Source organism: Phascolarctos cinereus, unplaced genomic scaffold (genome assembly GCF_003287225.1).
Source record: "Phascolarctos cinereus isolate Bilbo 61053 unplaced genomic scaffold, phaCin_HiC Scaffold_5;HRSCAF=322, whole genome shotgun sequence".
In the NCBI taxonomy this organism is placed as follows: Eukaryota; Metazoa; Chordata; class Mammalia; order Diprotodontia; family Phascolarctidae; genus Phascolarctos; species Phascolarctos cinereus.
In genome coordinates this window covers 317,055,491-317,082,021 of record NW_027555958.1, presented here as the reverse complement: position 1 = coordinate 317,082,021, position 26,531 = coordinate 317,055,491, and the positions used below count along the sequence as shown (strand labels likewise).

The window sequence follows — 26,531 nt, the reverse complement described above, 5'->3', positions numbered from 1 at the left end:
CATGGACTAATGATGAGACATGACAAAAGAATGACAAGACAAAACTGCAGTTGCATGGATCATCCGTTCCACCAGTATGCACCTGAACACACACTTATAAAGCTTTGCTGATATCAACCCTTTCATGAAACCAACTAAAATCATGGAAATGCTTTCTTTAAGGCAGGACATATTTAAGTAAGGTAAAGTTACCCTTATTTTTATCCTTTGTACCTGTAAGTACAGAATTTATGACAATTTAAAAAACCAGCATCTTTGTAACGTTTCCTAAATTAAGCCACTAAGGTCTCTTTACTGTGGAAGACATTCATCAAAAGGCCATCTAATACTTTTACAATCAGAAAATGCTTAAGCCCCGACACAGGAAAAAAGCATACTTTTCCCCATTCTTTTTAAACTGTTGAGGAAAAATGGAAATGGAGGGTAAACACCATACACAGTAAAAGAAATAAAAATTTTAAGATCTTACCAGTTAGCTGTAATGAGATTACCTAAAACCTGGAGAGCAAACTCATTCCCCGAAGTATCCCCAGTCCCATCTTCCCTGACTCTGCCTGCCCATATTTTTATCCAGACTCTCCTTAGGGCAACAGAGACTGACTACATCTAAAATTTTGAACCAAATATTGGTATAAGACTAGGTGGTGGGTTTTTTTCCAGTGAAACGCAGGCCCAGTATAAGGATGAAATACAGGATATTGAGTTTATGTCTGTCCCATGGCTTCCAGTTAAGCTTAGAACACAGCAACACTGCCAGTGGAAATGACTGCATGGATCCATTTCTCCTAGGATTATGAGTAGTGCCCTAAGAAAACCTTAAGCTCACCCCCAATCCCTCCAACGAGCCAAAGCTGTAGTTAACAATGATTCATTTACCATTTTATTATTTCACCAAAAGAAGAAACAGAAGTAGTCTGGCTTTCTTCACACCAACCAATCATTTTGCATTTTAAAGTTTGGGATGCTTTTCCATAATGAGCTGAATCAAAAATCTATTTGAAAAATATATATTTATATAAAAAAAAGATTCATTAAGTTTTTGCACGTAAAACATCAATTGTTAAATTGTATCTCTTATCTTTGATTCCACGCTGCTGGAAAAAAGTTTGACCAAGCTTGCATGCTAATTTGTCCTCATTTGCAAGTATAGGCATTTCATACTTTGCCCAATGAAAGAGTTAACCTTTCTCGACACAATCATGACAACAGTGATTCTGAGGCAACATCCTACCCTTAATACTGTCAGTTTGAAGCCATCAACATGAAAATCCTTGATAAGGTGAGAAGATGTCACTGGGAATCAGTTAGCTGATGTGCCTAAAGTTCGGCAATACTATTTTTCTTAAGTCTTTTTGCACCATTGATTGATTTAAAAAAAAAAAAAAAAGAAAAAAACCACCCATGTTTGTTTTTCCTCTTTCCAAACTGTCCTGTGCAATATGACACTGGCCCTCTGAAACTGTCACCCTTTGAGCCCTCATATATTTCAGCTTGTAGGATGTTCACGTCCCATTGTTTTTTGCCTGAAATTTGTTGAAAATGTTGCTGTCATAGATTCATACGCAAGTGTTCTGGCCGTTTGGAAATCATAGGAAAAGCTTGTTTTTTGTATGGCCCAGAGTTAGGCTGTCGGATTGGAAGTGGTGCTGATGCCTCTCCACTCACCGTCACATCCATTTGTTCTATTCCACTCGTTTCCATGGGATAATCCACAGGTGTCTGAGTAGTTGCTGCACTGGCTGAAGCACCTCTTCCCCAGAAATCCCCAGGAGAAAATTTGACTGGGCTTTAAGACAAGGTAGAAATAGCACTTAGTAGCTGTCTCAAGGGTAACAGCAATCTTAAATAATTTACATTAAAATAAATGAGATAGTACTCAAGGACCTTCGTTTTATTGTTCTATGTATTAGCACCACATGTGGAAAATAAAAGCTAAGGCCATTCCTTTTGATACACTATATAGCAAAACTGGCTTTTATGCAGCAAGGGCAAACGTACCAATCACTTGCAATATGAGGAACAGAAAATGCTGCACTAGATCAACTGAGTGAAAGGAAAGAGCAGAAAATGAGAAGCTTGCAAATCTTAAAGCACTACAATTGTCAGCTAATATTAAAATGAGAATGTGATAACCCATCTACCTCTCCTACGGAGAAACAAGCCAGAATACTGTACTGTACTATGCTGGCAAATACCTGACAGGTGTCCGAGGGCTGCCAATGAATCTTCGAGGTGATCGGATTTTTGGTTCAAATGAAAATTTTTCTTTCACGCTTTCAAGTACAGATGGAGCCACATATGTAAAACCCTGAAAAACACAACAATAGTCCTGTGACAACATGCACATTAAGGAAACGTAATTATTTAATCTGATATATCAAACATAAGTGTATCAAAATCACCAGTCTATATACATATTATCCCACCCTTTCCAGATCCTATTTTCATACTTGCCAACCTCCTCCCAGACCTCTCCCTAAACACATGCCTCAGTAGAAACCTAATCAGGTTTCTTATATACCAGAAAACAAAAACCCTGTTGCACCTCAAGGGGCAGAAAAGCAAAGAAAACATGTATTCTACAGCATGGTTAAACATTGAGAAAGATGCAAACAATATTCATGTTTCCACTCAAAAGCTGTTTTTTTAATAGGAATTTAAACCAATACACTGAATTTCTTATGGGCAAGTGAAAGACATCAACAATGTTTTGACTCGTAAGCCCTGGATCACAACACATGCATCTGCATCATTTGGCATCATAGAATGAAGTTTCACATAAATGAAGTTTTCTAGATTTAAGTGAAACTTACCCATTCAAGTGCCAAAACTTAAAATAATTTAAATGGAAATCTTTCTAAAATTTATTGATTGTACACTTGCCTGCCTTCTTAAACCAAGGACAAACACAATTTAGCTTTTTCTTGATGACTTCAGGTCATCACTATGAACAGTTATTGTCGTAGTACATAATAATACAGATTCTGTGTCTTCTTTTTAGTTTTTCTGTCTCTTACCTCACTGTCAGACTGTCACTTCTCAGGCAGGCACACTGAGACAGCAGTTAACAGCCCCACCTCCATCCCACTTCTAAATTGCTGCTTCTAATCTGCTGTAGGCTGGGAAACCAGATAATCAAGCTGGTTGAGAATTATGTGTTAAATATCATAAGGCCTTACTAATAGTAAGACAAAGTACAAGACGTTTTTAGTGGAAGTGCTTTGCGACCACTACTTCTGGAGCTCAAAGGCCTTTTTCCTCATACTTCCAGGTTTGGGGCTGTGTCCCAGAGGCTTGAGATTGCTCGAAGGCTGACCTCTGGATAAGTAAGAGGAACACTTTAGGCACAAAGGTCCAAGGGCAATATAACAAACTTTAAAAGATTTGGTCTATTAATATCAAGTACAAGAAAGAAAGTTAAGTGTAATGATAAAGAGTTAGGCAATACAATAATAAATTTCCACTGAAATGGGTTGAATTCAATAATTTAAAATTTTACTATTGGAGAAGAAATAAAGATCTCAGCCAGAGACTAATGTAACCTGTGTGAAATTCACTTTTACCACTTTTGATTTTTCCCATCCTTGAATAAAATATTTCCTGATGCTGTCTACTGATGGGAATTACTACCCCAGCTGAAACACTGCACTACTAAGGGGAAAGGTTTTTTGGCTAAGCCAATTTCTGAGAAGCAAATGAAGCACTTTCATTTTTTGGTAGCAAACAAAAGAAAAAAGTAGTGCCTAAGTGATATTCATTCCCTAAAAGGTACCCTTTTATTCAACTACACTTTTTGGTAAAATTCAAAGAGCTCAGTACCACACCAGACCTAGAATTAATTTTTAAAAAACCCTTCCTAATCTCCTGGTTTCTACTTCCCCCTCCCCCACAATGGAGAAATAATTAAAATATGGTTAAGTTAAGAAATGTTATTTGAGTAGATCTTCAAAAATGTCAAAATTCTTTAGCAAATAAAGTATACAACTGCAGTCTGTTTCTGGTATTAAAGAGTTATGTTTTTGAGGTTTTCATGGATCACTTCTCTAAAGATGACTATCCCCTCCCCCTACCCACAGATGGGAAGCTGAATAGCATTCTCTATTCCCCAAGCAGTATATCATCTTCACTCTCCAGCTAGAAGCAAGTTGATAGGCTAGCGATGAAAAATATGCTGCTGGTACATTTGCTATGTATGGTATTGGATTAAGGACCAATTTTCTGGGTTCAAATGCACTATTACAGGGAAAATTTCTAAAGAGAATCTCTCAAATGCTTTACATGAGCTTGTAAAGCAAGAAAACCATCCCAAACTGACTTTTCTTGTGGAGGGGCACTCTCTTATCTTTGCATTTCCCACAGATGCATGAAAATCCTATCTTACCAGAAAGACCTGGTTGGCACTTTCACTGAGAGTTGAGTCATCTGGGCTGTCAACAGGTGTCTGACGTGTAAACTTTGAATCAAACTGGCTCACATCCTCTTCAGATTGCTTTGCAAAAAGAAAATGGTAAATAGGCTATGTGATACATCAAAAGATTTTGTATCCATCTGTGAAGCTTCTAAATGAGGCTCATCCCATACCTTTTGACTTTAATAAAATCCCAGAACATAATGACTATTAACAGACATTGACACTGAAAGCAGAGGCTGAGTACCAAGAATAAAAACCCACAAACTATTTTAAATATGCTTTTAAAATTTTAAACATGCTTTAATAATATGGTTGACACTTCTTAGAACTTTGTATATCATACTCCTATAGAATGTATGCTCCTTGAAGACCAAGGAATGTTTTGTTTAAAAACAGATATGAGAGTTATCTAAAAAGTCAGTTCACAAGCATTCATTAAATCATTTCTCAAGTACCAAGACACTTGTTAAACAATTACTAATAAGACTGTCTGTCTCTGTGTGTGTGTGTCTCTCTCTCTAAGACTAGTGTTGCTGGATCACAGTATATGAAGGTAATTACAGTGAAAGATAACAGGCAAGTTAGGAAGGGGCTAGGGAGTGAAGGGCTTTAGAAAACCAAACAGAGGATTTTATCTTGGATCCTAGAGATAGAAGGGAGCCACTGGAGTTTATTAAGTAAGGAGCTAACATGGCTCATCTGTCCTTCAGGAACATCATTTTTGTGGCTGAGTGAAGGACAGATTAGTGTGGGGAAAGATTTATGGAAGGGTGACTAATAAAGAAGCTATTGCAATAGTCCATGTAAGAGGTGATGAAGGCTGAATTAGGGTGGTGGTTATTTGAGCAGAGCAAGGCAACAGACTGGACATGTGAAGTGAATGTGAGAGAGGAGCAGAAGACGACATCAAGGTTGTGGACTCGGATGACTGAGACCATGGTGGTGTCCTCCACAGTAATACTAAGGGTTTGGGGGAACAAAACAATGAGTTTTGGATATGTTAAGTTTGAGAGGTCCACATGACACCCAATTGGAGATGTCCAGCTTGTGGGCTGGAGTCCTGAGAGAGACCAGGCTAGATCTAATTATGATAAGCTCTGGGAATTGTAACTTAATTATTGGCATAAACTGATGCTAAACCTAGTAGGGCTAGCCGTCATTTTAGGTAATCTAGTCCAAATCTGTCATTTGACAAATGAGGAAGCCAAGATTCAAAGTGACTTGTCAAGTTCACACAAGAAATCTGTGACATAACGAAGACCAGAACATTATTCTTTTGACTTCCTATCCATCTTCATCTGCCTTTAAACTTCCCAAGTAATAAAATACAGAGTCTGCTTGCAGTGAGTACATTTATCCCTACCACCTAATCACTCCCATGTATATCCAATAGCCCTGACTAAATTCTTACTAGGAGCTGGCTAATGCAAAAATTACTAATTTTTTAAAAAAACAGGTTATATATAGCACTAGCTTTACAAAATTTCCTTGTGGGTGGAAGGAAAATCCAAGATAATTCATTTAAAATAGGGCAGTCTGTACTCTATCTTTGAATTCCATCCAGTTTCCAGATTAAAGCGAAAAAACATGTCTTAGTGTAAGAGCCCCGATGCTTGCTAATTCACCTATTACTTAAGACTGAAAAAGGTTTTGAAAAACAAGGTAAATTTCAATATCCTGAATTGAACACTAAAAGTTTCTAAGCAATATTCATCATACATCCAGAGAGCATTCACTACTGCAACTAGTTTCTTTAAAAGACCTTACAAAATGACATTTCCCAAGAGAGGAAAGAATAAGACAAGTTTGTCTAGAGTTAATAACATGATAATAATAAGAACTGACAACAGTTCTTAGATTTGGGAAATGTATCATTCTTCTCAACAAAAATGGGGGCTGGATTCTCAGAAATGTTTTTAATACATGACATACCAAAAGAGGTTTAAAGGGAGGCTCCACCTTCCGAGCCAGAAGTTCTTCCCAGTTAATGTGTCTGAAGAAAGGATGAGCCTAAGAAAAACAGAGAAATAACTGACTAGGAACAGCCTACACAGGTCCTGTAAGACTTACAGCTCTCTATATGATTTAGCTTTCCAAGTATGCTCAACATTTCTACATCCCTCACTTTAAAATAAAAAAAGCATCTTCCATAAAAAAGCCACTGAGAATCCAATGTGCCAATTCTTACCTGAACTTCTCCAGCATCCCCAGGACCAGCTCCAAGACGCGAAGCAGCATTTCTTTTTAGCAGCTTTGAGGAGAAAAAAAAGATGAATGATTTAAAACATAATTCTTAGGAACACTTATTCAAAGTTATAGTATCTATTTTCCAGTAATTTCTCCTGGATATTATTGGGGAAAAAATAACAAGTTTTTGATCAAAAACATCTGGATTTTACCTTCAAGAAAAGCATAGCTATTAATCCAATGTCCATGACCATTTCAATTCTCAAAATATCTATTACACACCAGTTAAAATGGATTAAAGTTTAATCTTACTAGTCTGTCTCAAGCTAACAACAGATGTTTTGTGTTTATGCTTGTGTAAGAATGTGTATATATGTGTATATTTGAAGAAAACCTACCTTTTTAAGCAGATCTCTGGCTTCTTGTGTGAGGTAGGGAGGCAAATTAAGTTTACATTTGAGGATTTTGTCAATTGTCTTCTTTCTGTTCTCCCCAGTAAATGGGGGCTAAAAGGAGGAGGAAAGCAGGATTAAAAAACAAAAAACAAGAGAGTCTTTACAAGGGATTTTTAAAAAAATAGTTTCATGGGGGCAGCTAGATGGCACAGCGGATAGAGCACTGGCCCTGGAGTCAGGAGGACCTCAGTTCAAATCCGGCCCCAGACACATAACACTTACTAGCTGTGTGACCTTGGGCAAGTCACTTAACCCCAACTGCCTCATCAGAAAACCAAAACAAACAAAAAGTAGTTTCACAAACTGTTATGTTTCCAATTTAGTTAATTACATTATATTATGCATGAAAACAACAGTTTTCATGCTGAGAAATAAGCTGAGGGCTAAATATACGTAGATTTGAAAGATGCTATGGTATAGCATAAAGGTCACTAAATTAAGCAGATCTAGACTCCTAGCTCAGGCTTGTCATTAATTTGCTAGACAGTTGGACAAGTCACTTGAGCTCTTAACCTGTTTCTTCATCTGTCTGTAAGTTTCACAGGGTTGTTCTAAGAATCAAATGACGAAACAGATAAAAGAACTTTAAAAAGTATAAAGGGCTCTACAAGTACAAAGTTTACTTATATCTCTGGAAACTTGCTTTGAAAACTGTTTAAAACCACACTATATCAGTAACTTCTATCTACACAGTATGCTTGCTCTCCACAGAAGGTCCATCACTGTGATTCAACAACTACCCGCCATGAGTTGAAAAGCATGCAGTCTTTAACTGTGCACCTACTGCTCCAGTCAGCATGTCATACATTAATGCCCCCAAACTCCACCAGTCCACAGCACGATTATGGCCACTTCTCATCAAGATTTCAGGAGCCCTACAATGAAAAGAAGAATCCACCTAAAAACACTTGATAGGACATTCTTCAAGTTAATTAGCATTTTTTTAAAAAACTGTATTTGACATAAATAATTCCACTAAGTAAATATTGTGAACTATTACTTAAAGCAGGAAAAATTTAGCTGTTACCCCCAGACCAGAGTTATATTGCTTTTAACATGCAGCTCACATGTATTCTATTGTTCCACAGAACGTGTGTGTGACTGTTCCATCATGAATGGATTCTTTGCATAGTCCAAAGTCCGTCAATTTCACATGACCTGAAATGAAAGATGATAGCAGGGTTATTCTGAGAACTGTAAGTATGTGTAAAACAGAAATAATCTCTTTAGATGACCCCTATGTTTAACTTTTTCTTATCCAAACTGTTTCTAAGCATCCAGTAAAAAGCAGGTATTATGAATTTAATTCAATCTTACATATACTCATAAAACTGGAATGTCAAAATATGAGACAGGCAAGCAGCCATTTTCTGCTACCAAGGTGGAATCAGGGAATAATAGGTCAGGAAGGAGTAGATATCCATGCATGACTCCCATTATGAACTCACCTAGAGTATCATCCATTGAAGGTACCATCCTAGGTTGAAGATACTTCTTGTTAATTGGTTAAGAGTCTAGGGATCTAGTTTACATATAAAGATTGATGCAGATTTCCAGCCTTTTTTATACAGAAATGCAGTAATATACAAATAACGTATAGTTGAATGACAAAGAATTGTGACTTAAAAGCTTATGAAGGCATTACTTATGGCAACAAATAGACTTAGCTTATCTTGTCATCTGCCCATCAGTGGAGATAAATGAAGCTGCTGTGGAGTGCTAACAGACTCTCAGAAACAGAAAAACATATCTCACACTAAAGGGCACTTTCATCTTAGGCTTTCCTTTACTTACATCATCACATATAAGCTATTCTAGCTGCCTTCCTATTCCTCAGACATGACTGGGCAAAAAACAGGAAAGAGGTACTAGGCCTCCTGATCTCTGAGTGTGAATTCACCATATACTCCAAGTAAGAGAAATGACATACCTTATCAATATGATGTGGGGATTAACATCAAAAGGAGATTAGCCTAACTGGTTATTCTAATGTTGTCATTTGCCTCAGAATTCAGAACCATGGCTTAAATACAGACACACACACACACACACACACACACACAGAAGTAAAACAGGAACCAAAATACAAATAGGCAATAGATCCCATGCCCAACAGACATAGTGAAGAAATCCACAGAACATTTCAAGTGTTTGAAAAACAAATGTCATTATAGAAAGGCACATGGTTCATCCTTAATGACGATACTGGCCTTTAGTATCCAAGGAGTGATTTTCCTGCATTTCCTGTTCAGCTAACTAACATGTGAGTTATGGATCCTTCAGGATACCCAGTTTCCACAGGTACGTAATAATAGCAACTACAGATTTGGTGTCCCATCCCTCCCTCTCCATCCCCCATTCCTGTGTGAAAAGTCAATCTAGCGTATTCATCCTAGAGTTTCTCTTCAGTAACATAGCTCTGGAGGGACTACTCATAAAGCTGAAAAACAACAACAATCTTGCACATGAAATAGAGAAGGAAAGGAAGGATCCTTTTAAAAATACAGACATTGCCAGAAATCAGGGTGACAACAGATATGAAGTTTTAGATATAAATAAAGGTGCTCGTGACTAATGTTTAGGAATTGGATTCTGATTTTCAAATGTTAGGTTTCTGAAGTGATTTTTTAAAAAAATCAAACACAGTCCAAAATATAAGGGTCAGCCAGTATGAATTTAATGAACATACAGGAAAATGTAATATATAAGAAAGCCTCATTAGGTCAGGTACGTTGTGGGTGAAGGATTCTTGTTCAGGTAAAGGTTGGACTGGTCCCCTCTGAAGTCATTCTGGAGTCATCTGTCTGCAACAGCACATGGCTGCCCTTATCTTGACTTTGGCAAGCAAAAGAGTGGGAAACCTGACGAATGCCACTGAAATTTTTTTTCCAGAGCTATAATAAATTTTCTGTTTGATTCAAATTTCTGTTCCAAGCAACAATGGTTCGAACAATTCATGGTAGAAAGTAAAACTATCAGTACTTATTAAAGTTCATTTCAACTCATCAAATAAGGTCCCAATTTATATAGGACTTTTCTTTTAAACTAGAACTCTGTTCTAGTTTAAAAGAAAAAAGGGGGCAGCTAGGTGATGCAGTGCGTACAGCACCAGCTCTGGAGTCTGAAGGACCTGAGTTCAAATTCGGCCTACAACACTTACTAGCTGTGTGATGCTTGGCAAGTCACTTAAACCAAAATGCCTCAAAAAAAAAATTAACCTTTGGGTTTGATTTTTGGTTCCCTACTCACAGTACTGCTATGTATTAAGAATCTTCATCTGATGGAGAGATGAAATAAAGGCAAGGGAAATGATGATATTTCTTTAAGTGTCATTAAAGGAAATCACTGCCCTGACTAGGAATGTTGAACTCTCTCGTTCTCATCAACCAAAAGGTAACTAAATAGTTAAATGCCAGGAAGTATCTTGGTGCTTTGAAATTTGGAGAGAAGAATTTTAGTGCAATGAATGTGGGGACTTTAAAAATGCTGTGGCCTACAGAGAGGATTTTAAGATGATTATTTACTATAGAATTGTTTACTGTTATCTCCACCTTGGTGATTAAGCATGATATTTTCCGGCTTCAGGTCTCTGTAGATGATCCCTTTTTGATGTAAATGCCCCAAAGCCATGGAGATTTCTGCCAAGTAAAAGCTGGAACAAAAGTGATTTGACATAATTAAAAATACTAGACAGTCCAAAATCAACTCATATACTGAAAACAGTTAAGTATGAAACAACAATTCCTTAAAAGAAACATGAGACATACAGGAGAATAAATTATTAGAGAAAATACAAAAATAGCCTAGGTTTTTGGGATTTTTTTGCTAAAGGGTGTAACAAAACTATCAAGTGTTAACTTGCTTTAGGTTACCACTACCATTACAATTTCAAAAAAGTCTCCAGCAGTCCAACCTGTCTGTCACTGGTCAAGATTTGTTTTGCTTGTAATAAACATCCAACTGAAAGCAAATTCCCTGTACCCATTTATACCTTAAAAAAAAAATCTCCTAAAGAGTTTTGTTTATCTCACAAATCAAATGTCCTAGTTTGAAGAAGCCCTTTTTACCTGCTCTCTCCTGCTCATCCTTTGGAGCCAGCCCACAACCTATACACTGGATAATACTCAAATTCATCCACCTCCATAGGATAAAGGACTGAGTAAACCCTCTCTGGATTGGAAAAACACAAGACACTTGACTGGCTGCAGCATAATGCTGTTAATCCTGCAGGGTAGGTCTTGGAAGACTGAGGCAATTTAATAGCCTCCAAGACCACCAACAGATTCTAACTTGGAGAGTTCATGTATGGAATTTCATCCCTAAGGCTCTTAAGTGCAGCTATTAGAAAAAGCCTGAAATTAAATAATGGAATGTAGTTTGGTAATTAGGTTTATACATTTAAGTTTTGTTTCTTCAATTAATACATAGGATAAACAATCACTATCACCTAACATGGTAACTTTGTTAGAGGACGTGCAACTTTTCAATGTGCAATATAGTATTAAGACCTACTTTACCCAAATAGCAGTTTGATACCTCCTCCTGGTGTGGAGGGGACCATAGGCTCTCAAAGGCACAAGGTGCTGGAAAGGCTTCAAATATGGCTGTAATGATAGACTGTTTCATCTGAGGACAAGCCAGCTAAATTCAAAGGCTCACTTTCAGAAAGCTGGTCACTAGGTAACGCTTTTTTCAGCCACAGCAACTCATACATACAGTTTGTTAAAGTCTGTGTGGCTGGAGGCAGTACCAAGGCAGATGAAACACACACCACAGCCCCCCCCAACTCTCTCTCTCTCTCTCTCTCTCTCTCTCTCTCTCTCTCTCTCTCTCTCTCTCTCTCTCTCACACACACACACACACACACACACACACACACTCTCTCTCTCTCTCTCTCTCTCTCTCTCTCTCTCGAGAAAGAGAGAGAGAGAGACAGCACCTATACTGACCCAGGAATGAGGGTGGTGACTCACCAGCTCAGATAAAGAAAGCCCCAGCAAGAATGAAGTACAGGGGTGAGAAGCCTCCTACCCAGGGTGTGGGATACAGGTAAAGAAATAGTGAGATCTTCAAAAGCAACGTAGCTTCAAAGTTACTAGTAAAGATTTCATATATGAAGAACCTCTGCACATTTGGCAGTCCATAGGGAGAATGGGATCCTATTTTTTAATTTTATGAATTATCTAAAACTACGAAGACACCAAAACGGCACTTACCAAGCTGTATCTTCCATAAATATTCCCTCTCTTTCTAACTGCATAAATAATTCTCCTCCTGTGGAAGGATGAAAAGGACATTAGAAATAATCTCCATTTCTGGCCTCTCTTTTTAAACTCATTATTCTTGTTTATATGATAATAAAGATATTGGTTTAAAAACTATAATGAAGATCTGACCTGAAATCCTAGTTTTTATATTTACAAACTATATATTTGTGAAGATTTCAGATAAAATAAAACCTTATATTTAAGCCTCAGTAATTTATCCATAAGAGGAGATGTGCTAATTAAACCAGCCATACCAATTACTAAATGCCTACACCTTCTGGGCCCATATAAAAAAAATCTCCCACAGAAACCAACCCACAGGCTAGGCCTAAAGGAAACCTGGTAGGGACCCTCCAGAAATAAACAAATAAATGTATGGAAAAAGGCAAACAAATTTTTGCCTGGGGAAGAATGGTACTTGAAGTAAATGTCCCACAGCAAACAGCAGGTATCAGGTTGCCATACTCCAATCACTCAATTTATCTCACTTCTCAACCCCTTACAATCTGGCTTCCAACCTCAGCACTCCACTGAAACTGCTCTCTCCAAAGTTAGCAATTATCTCTCAGTTGCCAAATATCTGCCAGCCTTTTCAACACCCTCAGCCTTCTGGGCTTCTCTGAAGCTTATGTCACTGTCATCCATGTTCTACCTCCTAGACACTTTACCCTCTCCGGGTTTTAGTGACACTATTCTCTCTATTTTCTTCTTACCACTCCTCTCTATCTCCTTTGCTAGATCATTATTCATAGTTCACCATCTGACTGAGAGTATACTCCAAGGGTCTATTCTGGACATATCCAAAATTGAATCCATTATCTTTTTGCCTCTTTCTCCTTCTTCAAACCCACTCCTTTTCTCAACTTTTTGATTTCTGCTTCCTTCTGGGCATCGAGGTTCATAACCTTGGATCTGACCTTTAACTCCTTACCCCTCCCCCACATCCAATCAGCAGCCAAGTCTTAACAATTCAACCTCCATTCTTTCTCCTCCTATGGTCACCACCCTAGTTCAGACCTCACCACTTCTGGCCTAAACTATTCCAACTGTGCCCTAATTTGTCTCAGCATCTCTGGTCTCCCCCTTTTACAATCCATCCTCCAGGGCTGCCAAAATGATGTTCCTAAAGCATAGGTATGACTATGTCACTCAAACTCTAGAAGCTCTCTATTACCTCTAGTAGCAAATATAAAGTTCTCTGTTTAGTATTTAAAGCCCTTCACCCCCTGGTTCTTTTCTGCCTTATCAATACATTACCTTTTTGACCTTACTTTGCTCCTCTTCACACACTCCACATTCCAGCCAAACTGACCTTCTTGCTGTACCTCATATACGGCATTCCATCAGCTGTCTCTGGGTCTCTGCCCAGGCCATCCCTCATGCCTGAATGATCTACTTCCTCACCTGATTTTTCTTGGAATCCCTAGCCTAGTTCCTTTCAAAGCTCAACTCAAACTTTACCTTCCACTTTATGCCCTTCCCGATTCCTCCAGCTGCAACAGAACTTCCTCAACAAATCACCTTGTATCTCTCTGATATACATTTATATGTGTGCCTATGTTATCTTTCCTGATACAATGTAAGCACTGAAGGAAAGGGTTGTTTCATTTTGGTATCAGTATCTCCAGAACCTGCCCATTTTCCTTTTTTTTTTTTAAACTGATTTGTGCTTTCACTGGTAAGAAGCGCTTCTGATGAGGAAACTCCAGCAACCAATACAGATGGCAAGACTCTGAGAGTGGCCCAGGGCACTGAGAGGTCACAAGCCCCAGACAAGACTCCAAAGCCAGCTCCCTATCCACTACAACATCTTGCAGCCTCACTATGTATGCTTGGCACATCACAGGTGCTGCATGAACACTTGCTGGCAGAACCAATTACAAATATACTGATTGTCATACTGACTCCCACCAATACTTCAATGCTCTCTAAAAATCCTGGACTATAAAGGATTAACTATTTTATTTGTATCAAAGTATCTCAAGTCTCAACATGTAAATAAGGTTAAATTTTTATTATTACTCCACTGTATAAGTGACTACTATGAGAGAAGAAAAACACTTAAGATAAAAAGGTTGAAGTTGAAATTTATTTAGCCTTTAAATTTTCCTTTGAATATGGCTCAAAGTAACAACTCTCAATCAATTCTAACTACTTCTGTCAATGTGTCATTTCATTCACAATTTTAAATGCTAGTTATGGACAAGATTTACACTGAATGTAAAGTTCAACAAGGTACTGTCCTCTACCCTTCTCCTGATAATCCTCAACTCTGGGTCACCCCTACCTCCTATCTTCTCTGCTCTGACTCAGAAGCCAAGCTGTTGGAGGAATCCACAAATTGGGGTAACTGGCTACACTACTTTCACTCTATCTAATCTGAACTAGGCCCTCACTGCAAAATGACAAGCCCTTCTATTTGTCTTTCATAACATCTCTACCCCATTCCTCACACTGGCTTTTCTTTAAACTCCCAATTTAGCCCCCACTGTTAGTGGATGACCTTTTCTCCTATGTCGCAAAGACTGGACCAGTGGCTGCTACCCAAACTTGACATACCATCTCCTTCCTCTGTATCCTGATACAGATTGTCTGACATGCATATAATGCATTTTCTTTTCCCCTCTACCTGTCAATTCTCTCTTGCTTTAAAGCTGAGGTTAGGTGCCATATCCTTGGTGAATCTCCCAGCTGAAACTGATTTTTCTCTCTTCCACACTTCCCAAAGCACTGTGTCTAAGTCTCTCTTGTGCCCCTAACAGATTCTTATATTATCCATAACTGTGTACTTGTCATATAATTTCTGGTGGACTAAATTTAAGGCCAGCACCTGTGTCATTTTTACACTCCCAACCCCTCCTCTCCCCCCAGCTAGAATGATCCAGGGAAGTGGTAGTAGCTTCAGGCACAACTGGAGGTGTCAACTGAATAAAAATGAGGGGGCAGTGGAAACATAAGGAAAGAAGAAAATTTTGAAAACCGTTCATATATGTTTCATCTGCTGTGTAACAGAGTTAAAGTCGTAGTGATTACATTATTTTCCAAATAAACACAAAATGCAAGTTATAACAGATCAGTGATCAAGTCGCCAACAGATCTTAACCTACAAGTGTTGGCAGGTGAGTGTGTGGAAGTCCAGCATGCATCGGCAGGAATGTGTGCATGTAACGACTTGTTTACAATACGACACTACACAGTTACATGAGACAATCTTCAAAATTTCAATGTAGGAAAAAACCCCAAATTTACAATAAATTATTAAATTTAAGATGCGTCATTTTAAAAAAAAAATTTATATTTTTTTGAAATGAGACAAATTTTTTTAAAAAACCCTGTTAAAGAGTTAAAGAAAGTAGATTTCCAGGGAGGTGCTGAGAAATTTTTTTTTTAAAGGGGGCAGTAGGCCAAATAAGTTTGGGAACCTCTACTCCCAACCCTTATCACAGTACCTTATATACAGCAGATACCTAATAAGTACTGGCTAAGCTGGAAAAGCATATTTTATATAAATTATAACTTTTGCTTAACTATACTACTAGGACAACAATATTACTTTCTGTATAACATTTCTGACCCAGTTTCTAGAACAATTAGGAATAAGGGAATACAGCAGTGCATACTGACCACTGAGATACTCCAGGATGAGGTAGAGTTTTCCACCAGTCTGAAAGGCATAAATTAAGTCCACAATGAAGGGATGCTTTACTTCCTCAAGGATATTTCGTTCTGCTTTTGTATGAGCTGTATCTTTCGCATTTCTTACTATCATAGCCTAAAAGAAGAAAGATGACATGACAGAACGGTCTAAGCATTTGTAGCAGACATAATTGTGTTCTACACACTTAATGGAAAATCCATTCTGTACTGTTTTTTAATATTATTCAAATCAGCAAATACTGAAGGAGTGAACAATTTTTCACCACTCTCCACACATAGTATGGCCAGGACAGTTAGTTAATTTGTTACCAGGGATGTACTTTGGGATCGGTGACCCATGATGTTACCTAGGCTGCCCAAACTGGCATTGTGAGGAGGACTTGCTACTGGTACTGACATCTTATTTCCACCAAGTGCATTTTTTTTGTCATCCTCAAACCTGGCTCTGTGATTGCAAATGGTTATCGAGTCTATAGCCTACCCTACTTCCAAAACTTCTCAGAATGGCCCTCAGAAATGACAAAAAACACATCTAGCTCAGGGAATAATTTTGACCAATATTTGTTTAAAAGCCTCTAATTCTAAAACAGTGATTCAAGTACTAAAGCCTGAACTCCTCCTGAGACATTTCCTGGACAAGTATTAAATTTTCTGTTCTATTTCAAAATTCAATATATTTGATAAGTTTGTTAGTTCTCCAAAGGTTACAAAGGAAAGGTCAGATGGAAAATATTAGCCCTATTTTATCGACAGTAATTAAGGTTCGGAAACCTTAGGTAAGATCTAAAATCAACAGTAAGCTTAGAATCTATGTTTTTCAGTTTTCAGCCCAACGAGCTACTCATATAGGAATTGGCAAGCTCCAGCTAGCCAATAGAAAAGTCCACATCTGTTCTGGCAAGAACATTCAATTTGAGAAGAGACAAAGGTACTTTCTGACATGTTCTACCTCACTGACTGCTTATAGCCTTGTTGGGGACCCACAAAGGGCCCCCATCTCTATACATGAGGCAGTCCCTACCTTTCCAATCTTATTTTACATGATTGTCTTCATATGCTCTGCATTACAGCCAAACTGGAACTACTGGCTGCTTCTCAAACTTGAAATGTCCACTGACTCCACTTTCACATGGACTGTCTCCTATGGTTAGAATGTACTCCCTCTCCCAAATCCTCATTTTCCTTCAAAGATTAAATTAGTTTTCCTTCTTTTACAGAGCCTTCTCTGTTTGTCTCCTTTCCACTCCCTTCCTCCCAACCCTGCTGAAAATATTCAAGTGATCTTTCCTTCCTCACATAATCCTAAAATACTTTGGACCCCTCCCTTTGCCCACCTCACTCGATACCTTGCATTCTGCTTATTCTTGTATATGTCTCATTCCTTACTCCACTGCCAACAGGGAGATGGAAAAACTGAATGACACATACAAGAAATTTAAAGCTCCTTGAAAATAAGTACTATGTCACTTTTATCTTTGCGTTTTCAGGTCCAAGTCCTTGTCTAGCAGGCACTCAATGCTGAAGCTGTTAAAGAGGCTAAGGGCCAGACTGTCAGAAACATCTAAATAATCAGTTTGCTTCTTTGGGGGAACCCCCACCATCACCCCATCCTCCAAAAGCACGCTCAAAGAAGTTAATAAAGATAGGGGAAAAGGTTATATGGAAAGTAAAGAGTAGTTACCTTTTTAAGCACCTTCATCGCAAATATTTTCCCAGTAGTTGCTCCTGTTACTTTTCGTACTTGGAAAACCTGGGTAACAAAAGTTAAAACATAACAGATGACCATGAAAAACGAAAAGTTGTCAAACTTTTATACTACCCAATCAAGCCATAAGCTTTGATAGCTGGAAAATGCACTAAGATGTTTGGGATAGCTTGGATAATAAGAGGCAGGAAAGCAGGCCCAAGTTCAGGACTGAGTGACAGTGTTATACATAGCACTTGGCAGCTTTCCTATTTTGATCCGTTGCCAGTGGGGTTTCAAATACACAGTGTTCCTTTACTACACAAAATTGAAAAATTTGCTTAGAACAAATTACAGGGAAAGCTCAAAGAGAAATTTACACAAAACCAAAAAGTCTGCTAATGTTTCAGAAATTTCTTCCAGGAATGATTAGAACAGTGTTTCACTGTTTTTGCTTCACAGTTCAGCAATGTGGGAGTCAGTAAGATTTCAGTATTGTTAATTTACACCCTACTATAGCAGACATGGATAGTGATAGGAAATAAGACCTGTGATTTCATTGATACAGGGAACTCCCAGGTGAGGAAATTCCTTTTTACCAATGCAACTCGTAGAGAAAAGCCTAGAATACTGAGAGGTAAAGTGACTTCCCTAGAAATATGTGTCAGAGGCAAGCAGGACTGAAGTCTTCCTGACTCTGAGGCTGGCCCTCTATAAAAACCATGGTTAAATAATTTTCAAGCAATAGCTAAAGTAATCAGATATTCAAAATTTGAGTGTTCAAGATATTTTAGTGTTCACTTATTGCCCTCAATTCTAAGAATAATCTATAAATGTTATGTTTCATAAAAATTAATTACATACTACCGTACAATACCATATTGAAAAAAGTGACACTCTTCCAAGGTACATTACTGTCCAGATCTTGCCTTCTGACATACAGAGAACATGTTTACCCCAACCAAATTTTCAAAGATCTGATAAAAGGGACAATCCTGGCTATTTGAAATAGGCAAAATTTATCTCCAGTACCACCCCTCTACACACTTTCCTACTGCCCCAGGCACTTACTGTCTTTTGTTGTCCTAGAGCCCCACCTCAATTAGTATCTGATAGCCATTTAGAATAATACCCTTTCCCAAGAATATATATGCATTTTAAAAGAAGATGACCTACTTAACTGAAGAATACACATCTAAGAATTTCCCATATGGTTAACAGCAAGGTGATGGTAGCTAGAAGAATACTCAGGTCACTCCTCAAATAGCAGGGGCTACCTACTATTAAAGGCTACTCCTTGGACCAACAGTTTAGACTAAGTTATCCACTTCAGTGAGAAGACAGTTCTTATTTGGGATATGGTAACTTTGAAAAAGTTTTTCCTACCTTTCCATAGCCCCCTTTACCAAGTACTCGAAGTAGCTCAAAACATTCTGGTCTTATTTTTTCTGGCCCTTTGTTCACACTAGTTTCTGAGATTTCAAATTTTTCACAATGTTCCATGCCACTGGGGAGAAAAGCAAAACCAAAAGTCAACTGGCAAAAATTTATATTTTCTTCATCATGTTCTCAGAAAGAAAAAGAGAAATGTAATCCTGTTAAGTAAAAACAAAAATGCATATTAGGCAATTTAGTATCCGTACTCTGAGGAAAACCACAGGGGCAAATATATGGCAGCGCAGACTAAAATGCTCTGACACTGACAATCTGAATTACATTTCTTTTATAAACAACATATACCTTAAACATGTAAGCAAGCAAGCAGAAAAAGATTTATCAACTATCTGACATAAAAGAAAAATTTACTTTCATAATTTGAAATATTATGTAAGACAAAGTTTGGACTTTATGGTCATCTGGAAATCTGAGCAATATTCTAAGAGTTGTCTAAAAATATCCAACCAAAAACTATTTAGAACTATGCCCCCAAAATAACTCAACTGTGCATACCCTTTGGCCTAGCAATACTACTACCAAGGCTATAACCTAAAAGATCAAAGAAAGAAGGAAAGGATCCATATGTATGAGAATATTTAAGGCATATGAAAGAAGTAGAATATTACAGTGCTACAAAAAAATATTGAAGGGGACAGTTTCAGAAAAAACTATATGAACTGAAGTGAGTGAAGTAAACAGAACCAGAACAATTTATACAATAATATAACAATAACACTGTAAAGAAAAACAATTTTGAAAGACTTAAAAAAAAGCTGATCAATGAAATGAACAACTCTAACTCTAAAGGACTGATGAAAAGGCATGTTCTTTACTTCCTGACAGAGTGGTTATAAATAAGATGTACATCTGTGGACACAGCCAACATGTTTTACTTGTCTACACATATTTGTATCAAGGGTCTGGTTTTTCTTTTTTTCTTTTTAAAGGAATAGGGTTCCTGTCCCCCTCCCCCCTCAAAAAAAACCACAGAAATAATCACAGATGAACAGCACAGCTTTGAAAGGTACACACTGAATTTATCATATACTTAAAAAGAAAAGCAAGAAATGCTGGAGATCCACAGCTTCACATAGAATACTCTTCTTTCTGTTCTGCAATGTATATGGAAATGCTCGTTTTTATTTGGTTTAGGTTCAGAATAAAAATAAATGAAAACCATCCAATCACTTCTACTGTTGTAGGTAGGTAGGTTTTTTTTAAACAGTTAAATCTATTTACTCATCCTTCCACATTTGCTGTTAGTCTGAAATAAGCACCAAAAAAGGCATCAATTTTGGCTAGTGATCTAAATTAACTCTTTACAACTATTACGCTTGTATTACTGTGTATATTCTTAGTTTCAAGGGAAAATCAACTACCCAACTATTAACATGTTCACCCTAGTCTAACTAAATAGTAACATGACATTATATATATTTTAGTATAAGGATAACGCTCATAATGTACAACAAAAAGTACTTGACTTTTCTATGTAACTTACATGACTTTAAAAAAATTAAACTATGGATGAACACCTCCTAAAGTCATCTAATACAGTACTATGCCATGGAGCTGCCCCGAGTTGCCCTATGTTATCAAGGGGTATGCCAATAAATTTCAAGCTTCTCCCTATCAGGCTTGTAAAAACTTAAGCACACAGGTCTGGTGACAGACTGTATGTCTATTATCTGAGTATAGCTAAGTCAGAGAGACTTATCAGGCTGACTCCTGACTGACACAATTTTCAGCCACAGGAACTTTCAAAGACCATCCACTAAGCTGCAGAGGCTGTGGTCACAGTGTTAAGGGAGTAATACCCACATCAATTAAGTTGACGCTTGATATCCTAACACACAGGATATTCAAAACTGTTCACTTAAAACAATAAAATTCTTGAAGGACACAATATTTAGCAGACTCAGAGCAGTCAATATTATGATATAGTATAACATAATACAATACAATTCAAAAGTTGTATCAATATTATCATCAGATTTAGCTTTTAAATTGAATAAGCAGTCTACAAATATCATCAGACATCTGAGACTGATTGGAATCATGTTACTAATGCTTGTAAAGAGTTAATTGCCTATAAAAGTTGGTACTCTATTAGCAGAATTTTTTAGAACAAACTTACATTTCATATGGTCCAACTCCCCCATGGTCCATGCTTTCACTTAATTGACCCTGAAAAAAAAATGATTAAATTTTTTAAAAAACACCAGGGCTATAAAATAATTTCTGGGCAAGCATTTAAAAGAACTGAAATTCTCTGTAGTTTTTTAGTAGTTGAACATGATAATTTGTAAAAACATTCAGGAAATAATTTGGTGGGCAACAAAATGCTTTTCACAGAAAACTAACTAAACAATCAGAATTCCACAAGTACTACTGTGGAGAGTCTATTTTTTTTTAAACAGTTGATAGCTGTTGAGACTGTTCATCAGTAACTAGTAAAAAAATTTTTCAGAAATTGCATGAAATTGTGTTTCCCACCTGCCCAAAAAAACCACCTATTCTTTGCATTTTTGAAACTGAAGCTACTATATTCCAAACACAAAATACTGAATTGATATAATGTGTGTATTTTTCCTCTGTGAAACTGACTCTCCTATAGCAAGCTAAAATAAGCACAATCAGTTTGAGATATGGTAATTAGCAATGTTTTTTATTCTGATTAGGGCAAAATTTAAAAATTGTTGCAAGAAGACCAAATGGCTAAAGGTTCTGGGGCTAAATATTCCATTTCAAACCTGATAATAATGGGTCACAAAATTACTTGGTGATAGGTGTTAGCAGAATTAGTACTATCAGGAAAGGCAAAATTGCCTAAAGACAATTAGGAATTTGACAGATTTTTAACACACTCCACTTGATTATAAATCTGAAATCATGTTTGAACGGTATAATACTAATTATAATCCATGATAGTTCTTAAACAATCAGGAGCACAACAAGAAAATATAAAAGACAGTCAACTGACCATACTTATTTTGCTTTCAAAGCAGGACAGCCAATTTAGGCAAAAAAATACTGTCACATCTTTCTGAAAGATCAATTACCAGGAAAACAAATGCTATACAACTACTTACTTTGGCCAAGAAACTAGTGTGAACAGGCCAGAATTATGGTCTTCCTCAGGGTCACCTCTTCTGAGTAAAGCAAAGGCATATCAGTGGGGGCAATATAAGAAACTCACACTCTTTCTACTTACACATTTTTTCTTCCTTGGTTTGAAGACTTTTTAATCTCCACAACTATGAGTAAATCACCTATTGTGACGTAGTTGCTTTTAAGACAAAAGACTCTGACCATCTTTCAGAAGTAATGCAGCTGGTATTACATAATTCTGCTCTTCTCTGATGTTACTTTTATTCAGTTCTAAATTGAAGACCACAAAGTAGTTAACAAAGAACCATAGCTTTGAAGCCAACTCTCCACTCAAGATATGCCCTATGGCTGTGTTTCATTTCCTGAGCTAGATGGGTCCATATTACCACCTGCAGCTGCATATGGGCTTAAAACTTTCTACCTTTATATAGGGACAGAAACATTTAAAACAAGTCATCCATTCCTAGCATCCATCAGTACCCCAGCACACTGGAAGCTTCAAAATCAGAGGAAGACTTTCTAAATCAGCATTATAGCCTACACAGGCAATTTTCTTTTATATGAACTTCTTTATCTATACTTCTGTATTGTAAGGTTTTTCTTTCTTCTTTCCCATTAAAAAAAAAAAGTATGCTATCAGGAAGTGGCACAATCTCCGAACCTTAAATCAGGAGACCTAATTTTAAATCCTGGCTGCAACACTAATAGAAATAACAATACTTGCACTGTAAATCTCACATGGGTGTTGTAAGGAGAGCACCTGTAAATTCTAGAAGTACTACAAAAATGTGAGTTATTACTGTGATCCTCATCATTATACTTACTATCTCTTACTCTTCCTGTGTTTTACAAAAACAGCTGTATTGTTGGAATTCCCTTTTCCTGTCTGACAAAACCTAAATTTATCTCCCAAGCACCACACAAAATACACTGTTTCAAGCTGGCTTAGCACAATGACTTCTGCTTGTGAAAGTTCTCATGTATAAAAAGAAACACAGACATATACACACTCTACAATGCCTGATGAAATTGAACATAATCATTAAAAAGTTAAACAATTCTGGAATGGCAGAAATTGTCATAAAAAAGAACACCCATTAAATCATTCTTTCCACTCAGATGCTTATTGTAGAGTTCCCTTTTTAAATGAAACCTTATTAAGTCAGAATTACCCAGGCAAAGAGGAAGAAAGTCAGTTCAACTTCATTGGAAACCTGAGAAAGTGTTTTTAAACAAATGTAGTTGTATAATTTTAAAATTCAGTCCATATTTATAAGCTAGGATATTACAAATTTGTATTAAAAGAATATAAATTAATGAGAAAGCAATTCCCAACATAATAACCCCATTACCAAACAATTATTGAGCACCAACCACTTTTCAAAGTGCATTAAAAGGCATCAAATGTGAAAATCCTTGATCACAGTAGTAATTCAATAAATTAAATCTCCTTTGAAGAAATCTCTTACATTTTCAAATCAAAGGCTCAGGAAATTAATTACTGATCTTAAAACTAGATTAACTAGATTACTCATGGAACTCTCAAGCTTCAGAGAAAGAAATTTTCAATTTTTTATTCAAAAAGAATCTTTCACAACAGTCCAAAGCCAGTATTCCGAACATATTACAAACTGCAAATCAGCATGTATCCATATTAACTGTAACTCATATTGATTTCTAGTGTCTTTTCTAGTTTTATGTTCCTATAGTAAATGGAAAAGTCCAATACTTTCAGAAACTTACAATCCTCTGACAGAGAACAGTCATTCACCAAAAATCCATTGGACTTCTTTTTTTTGTCTGGTTCCATGTGTTCATCATCTGTGTAGGGTGCTTCCCAAAGAAGAAATTACTTTGGCCAATGCAGAATTACTATTCTGAGGCACTGAAAGCTAAAATGACCAGGGTCCGTCTAAGGAAGGACTGGAACTCAGATGGTCCTGACTGAGGTTTTTTATCTGCCACAACACTGGGTCTCTCATTTATTAAAAGTCTAGGTTTCCTTTTAATAGGTACTGAATTTTATTTAATTTTAGGCAGCAAGATAGCATAGGGGATAGTGTTGGACTTGAGTTCAGCAACACCCAAATTTAAATTCAGACTTAAGACACTGTGTGACTCAAGACAAAGTCATTTAAGCTCTCAGCTTCAGTTTCCTTATGTGTAAAATGAGGGTAAGAGCACCTATCTCATAGAGTTGTTGCGAGGATCCAATGAGACAACATGTATAAAGCACTTTATGTCTTAAATTTCAATGTACATGTTAGCTATTATTATTATTTATGAATGTATAGTCTATTTTATTTGTTCCTCTCTGAAAGATTCATTTGGTCTTCTAGGTATTGAAAAACTAATTAACAAGTACTTGTTGAAGTCTTTGTGCCCACACACTCAGAAAGGCTTGCCCCATTCTAAATGGGGTTATGTTGGCATCCCATAACCCAGCACTGCCAAAATAACTGCATTTACCAATAAATCACACTTCAGTAAAATGTAGAATGGAAAATGTTCCTTACAGATCCCAGAGTCCAACTCCCTCAGTGTTTAGATGAGGAAGTCAAGGACCAGAAAGGTACAGCATGTTGCCTAAAGTCAGATGGCTGAAGTGGCCGAGCATGTACACTTGAAACCAAAATCTCTTGATTTAGATCTGATGTTCTTTCCACTACATCATGCTGAGGGCAAACTAACCACTGGCGAACTGGCAATAACTGATGTAGTTCACAATGTAGTTCACCAATACAATTCCAAAGTAAGTTTTCTGATTGAGCACTTCTCCAAAACAAGAGGAATATATGGGTTTGAACAATAACATTTTTAAAAAGCCTATTTCACTAATATTAAAGGTATTCAAGAATAATTTCCTAGCTTTTGAACTTTTTCAAATCTTTTCAAGTGTAAAAGTCTGTTGTTCAATTATATCTGATTCTTCAGATACGTTTTTCAGTTCTAACCCACTCTCCATGACCCCATTTGAGGTTTTCTTGGCAAAGCTACTGGAATGGTTTACCATTTCCTTCTCCAGCTCATTTTACAAATGAGGAACTGAGACAAACAGGGTTAAGTGACTGGCCCAGGGTCACACAGCTAATGAGTATCTGAGGTCAGAACTGAACTGACTTCAAGGCTGGCACTCTTATCTACTGCACCCCAAGCTGTCCCCAGTGTAAAAGCCTAGCATTTAAAAAAGATGATGAACTTATAATTCTAAAATTGTCGATTCAACTAATAAAGTATGTCATATCAAAGAATACATAAACACTGAGAACGCAGGGTCAAAGTCCCTTTTTTGTTTCAAATAGTATTTAATATGCCATATAGTTTCAATAATATCAAAATCCAAGCACTAGGCTAATGTGAACATGGAATTAAGAGTTGAAAATCTTGCAACAAGCTACCCTCCCTACCGGACTACTTACTTTTCTAAAATACCTCTCAGGTTTAATTCACCTTGACAATTCAATAGACATTTACTTTTCACAGGAAGAAATTTCATTTATTTTAGAGACTGTATTATGTTACAAATAGAGAGCTGGCCTTGAAATCAACAAGACCCAAGTTCAAGTTCTGCTTCTGACTATACTGGCTATGAGACTCTGGGCAAATCAACAATGCTCTGGGCACCTCTGTTAAAACTTAATTGGCAGAGAAGGTACTAACCTGCATTATTAAGAGGGTGTTTCCTCACCTATACCAAGGAAATCATAGACCCAGTCCCTATGTTTAATCCATTACATTTATTTAGTACCTATGAGTAAAACAGGCTAGGGTACAAATTAAAATGAAACAGTCTCTACCCTCAAGAAGCCTATAAATCCAAGGTAGGACAGAGAATTAATAGCTGGAGGGTAGGAGAAAGTAGGGAGAGGAACTTCGTTAGAGTATTAAGGAGTGAAGGGCCTTCCTAGCACCAAGGCAGACTTATGCAAATTCACAGAAGCAGGAGAGCTCAGGGAACAGTGAGTAGCCTGAAGGGAAGCAGTTGTTGAAATAAGTATGAAAAGGCAATTTGAAGCTAAAGGGCTTTAAAAGCTCAGAGCTCGGAGTTGTGTTCTCTTCTAGAGGCAACAGGGAAATACTAGCTTTTTAAGCAGAGGAATTAACATGATCAGATCTGTGACTCAAGAAGAGTATTTTAACAACTCAGTGGAAGACAGACAGGAGAGGGTGGAATTTAAAAGTACTGACCGATTAAGAGACCATTATAATCCAAGAAAGGAATGATTCAGGTTGATCTAGGGTACAATCTGTGAGCAAAGAGAACAGAACTGATGGGAGGGAGAGATGTTATGAAGGTAAACTAATTGGATTTGGGGGAGGAG

At 37.1% G+C, this 26,531-nt stretch overlaps 1 protein-coding gene across 2 annotated transcripts in view; it reads right to left on the bottom strand.

The window, feature by feature from the left end:
• Positions 1-857: 857 nt before the first annotated feature.
• RPS6KB1 (ribosomal protein S6 kinase B1) overlaps positions 858-26,531 on the bottom strand; it is a 28,043-nt gene continuing 2,369 nt past the window's right edge. The window contains exons 1-15 of one of the 2 annotated variants that reach the window (XM_078156103.1): positions 22,313-22,472; positions 21,236-21,285; positions 19,048-19,168; positions 17,659-17,727; positions 15,945-16,092; positions 12,270-12,327; positions 10,605-10,705; positions 8,121-8,211; positions 7,838-7,928; positions 6,997-7,104; positions 6,600-6,662; positions 6,344-6,421; positions 4,382-4,489; positions 2,196-2,308; positions 858-1,786 (exon numbers count right to left, since the gene is read on the bottom strand). In XM_078156103.1, coding sequence (XP_078012229.1) covers positions 1,549-1,786; positions 2,196-2,308; positions 4,382-4,489; positions 6,344-6,421; positions 6,600-6,662; positions 6,997-7,104; positions 7,838-7,928; positions 8,121-8,211; positions 10,605-10,705; positions 12,270-12,327; positions 15,945-16,092; positions 17,659-17,727; positions 19,048-19,168; positions 21,236-21,267 — 1,419 coding nt within the window. In that variant the 5' untranslated portion in view covers positions 21,268-21,285; positions 22,313-22,472 and the 3' untranslated portion in view covers positions 858-1,548. Of the gene's footprint in view, positions 1,787-2,195; positions 2,309-4,381; positions 4,490-6,343; positions 6,422-6,599; positions 6,663-6,996; positions 7,105-7,837; positions 7,929-8,120; positions 8,212-10,604; positions 10,706-12,269; positions 12,328-15,944; positions 16,093-17,658; positions 17,728-19,047; positions 19,169-21,235; positions 21,286-22,312; positions 22,473-26,531 lie in introns of those variants that run through there. The other variant, XM_020991826.2, reaches the window with a different exon arrangement.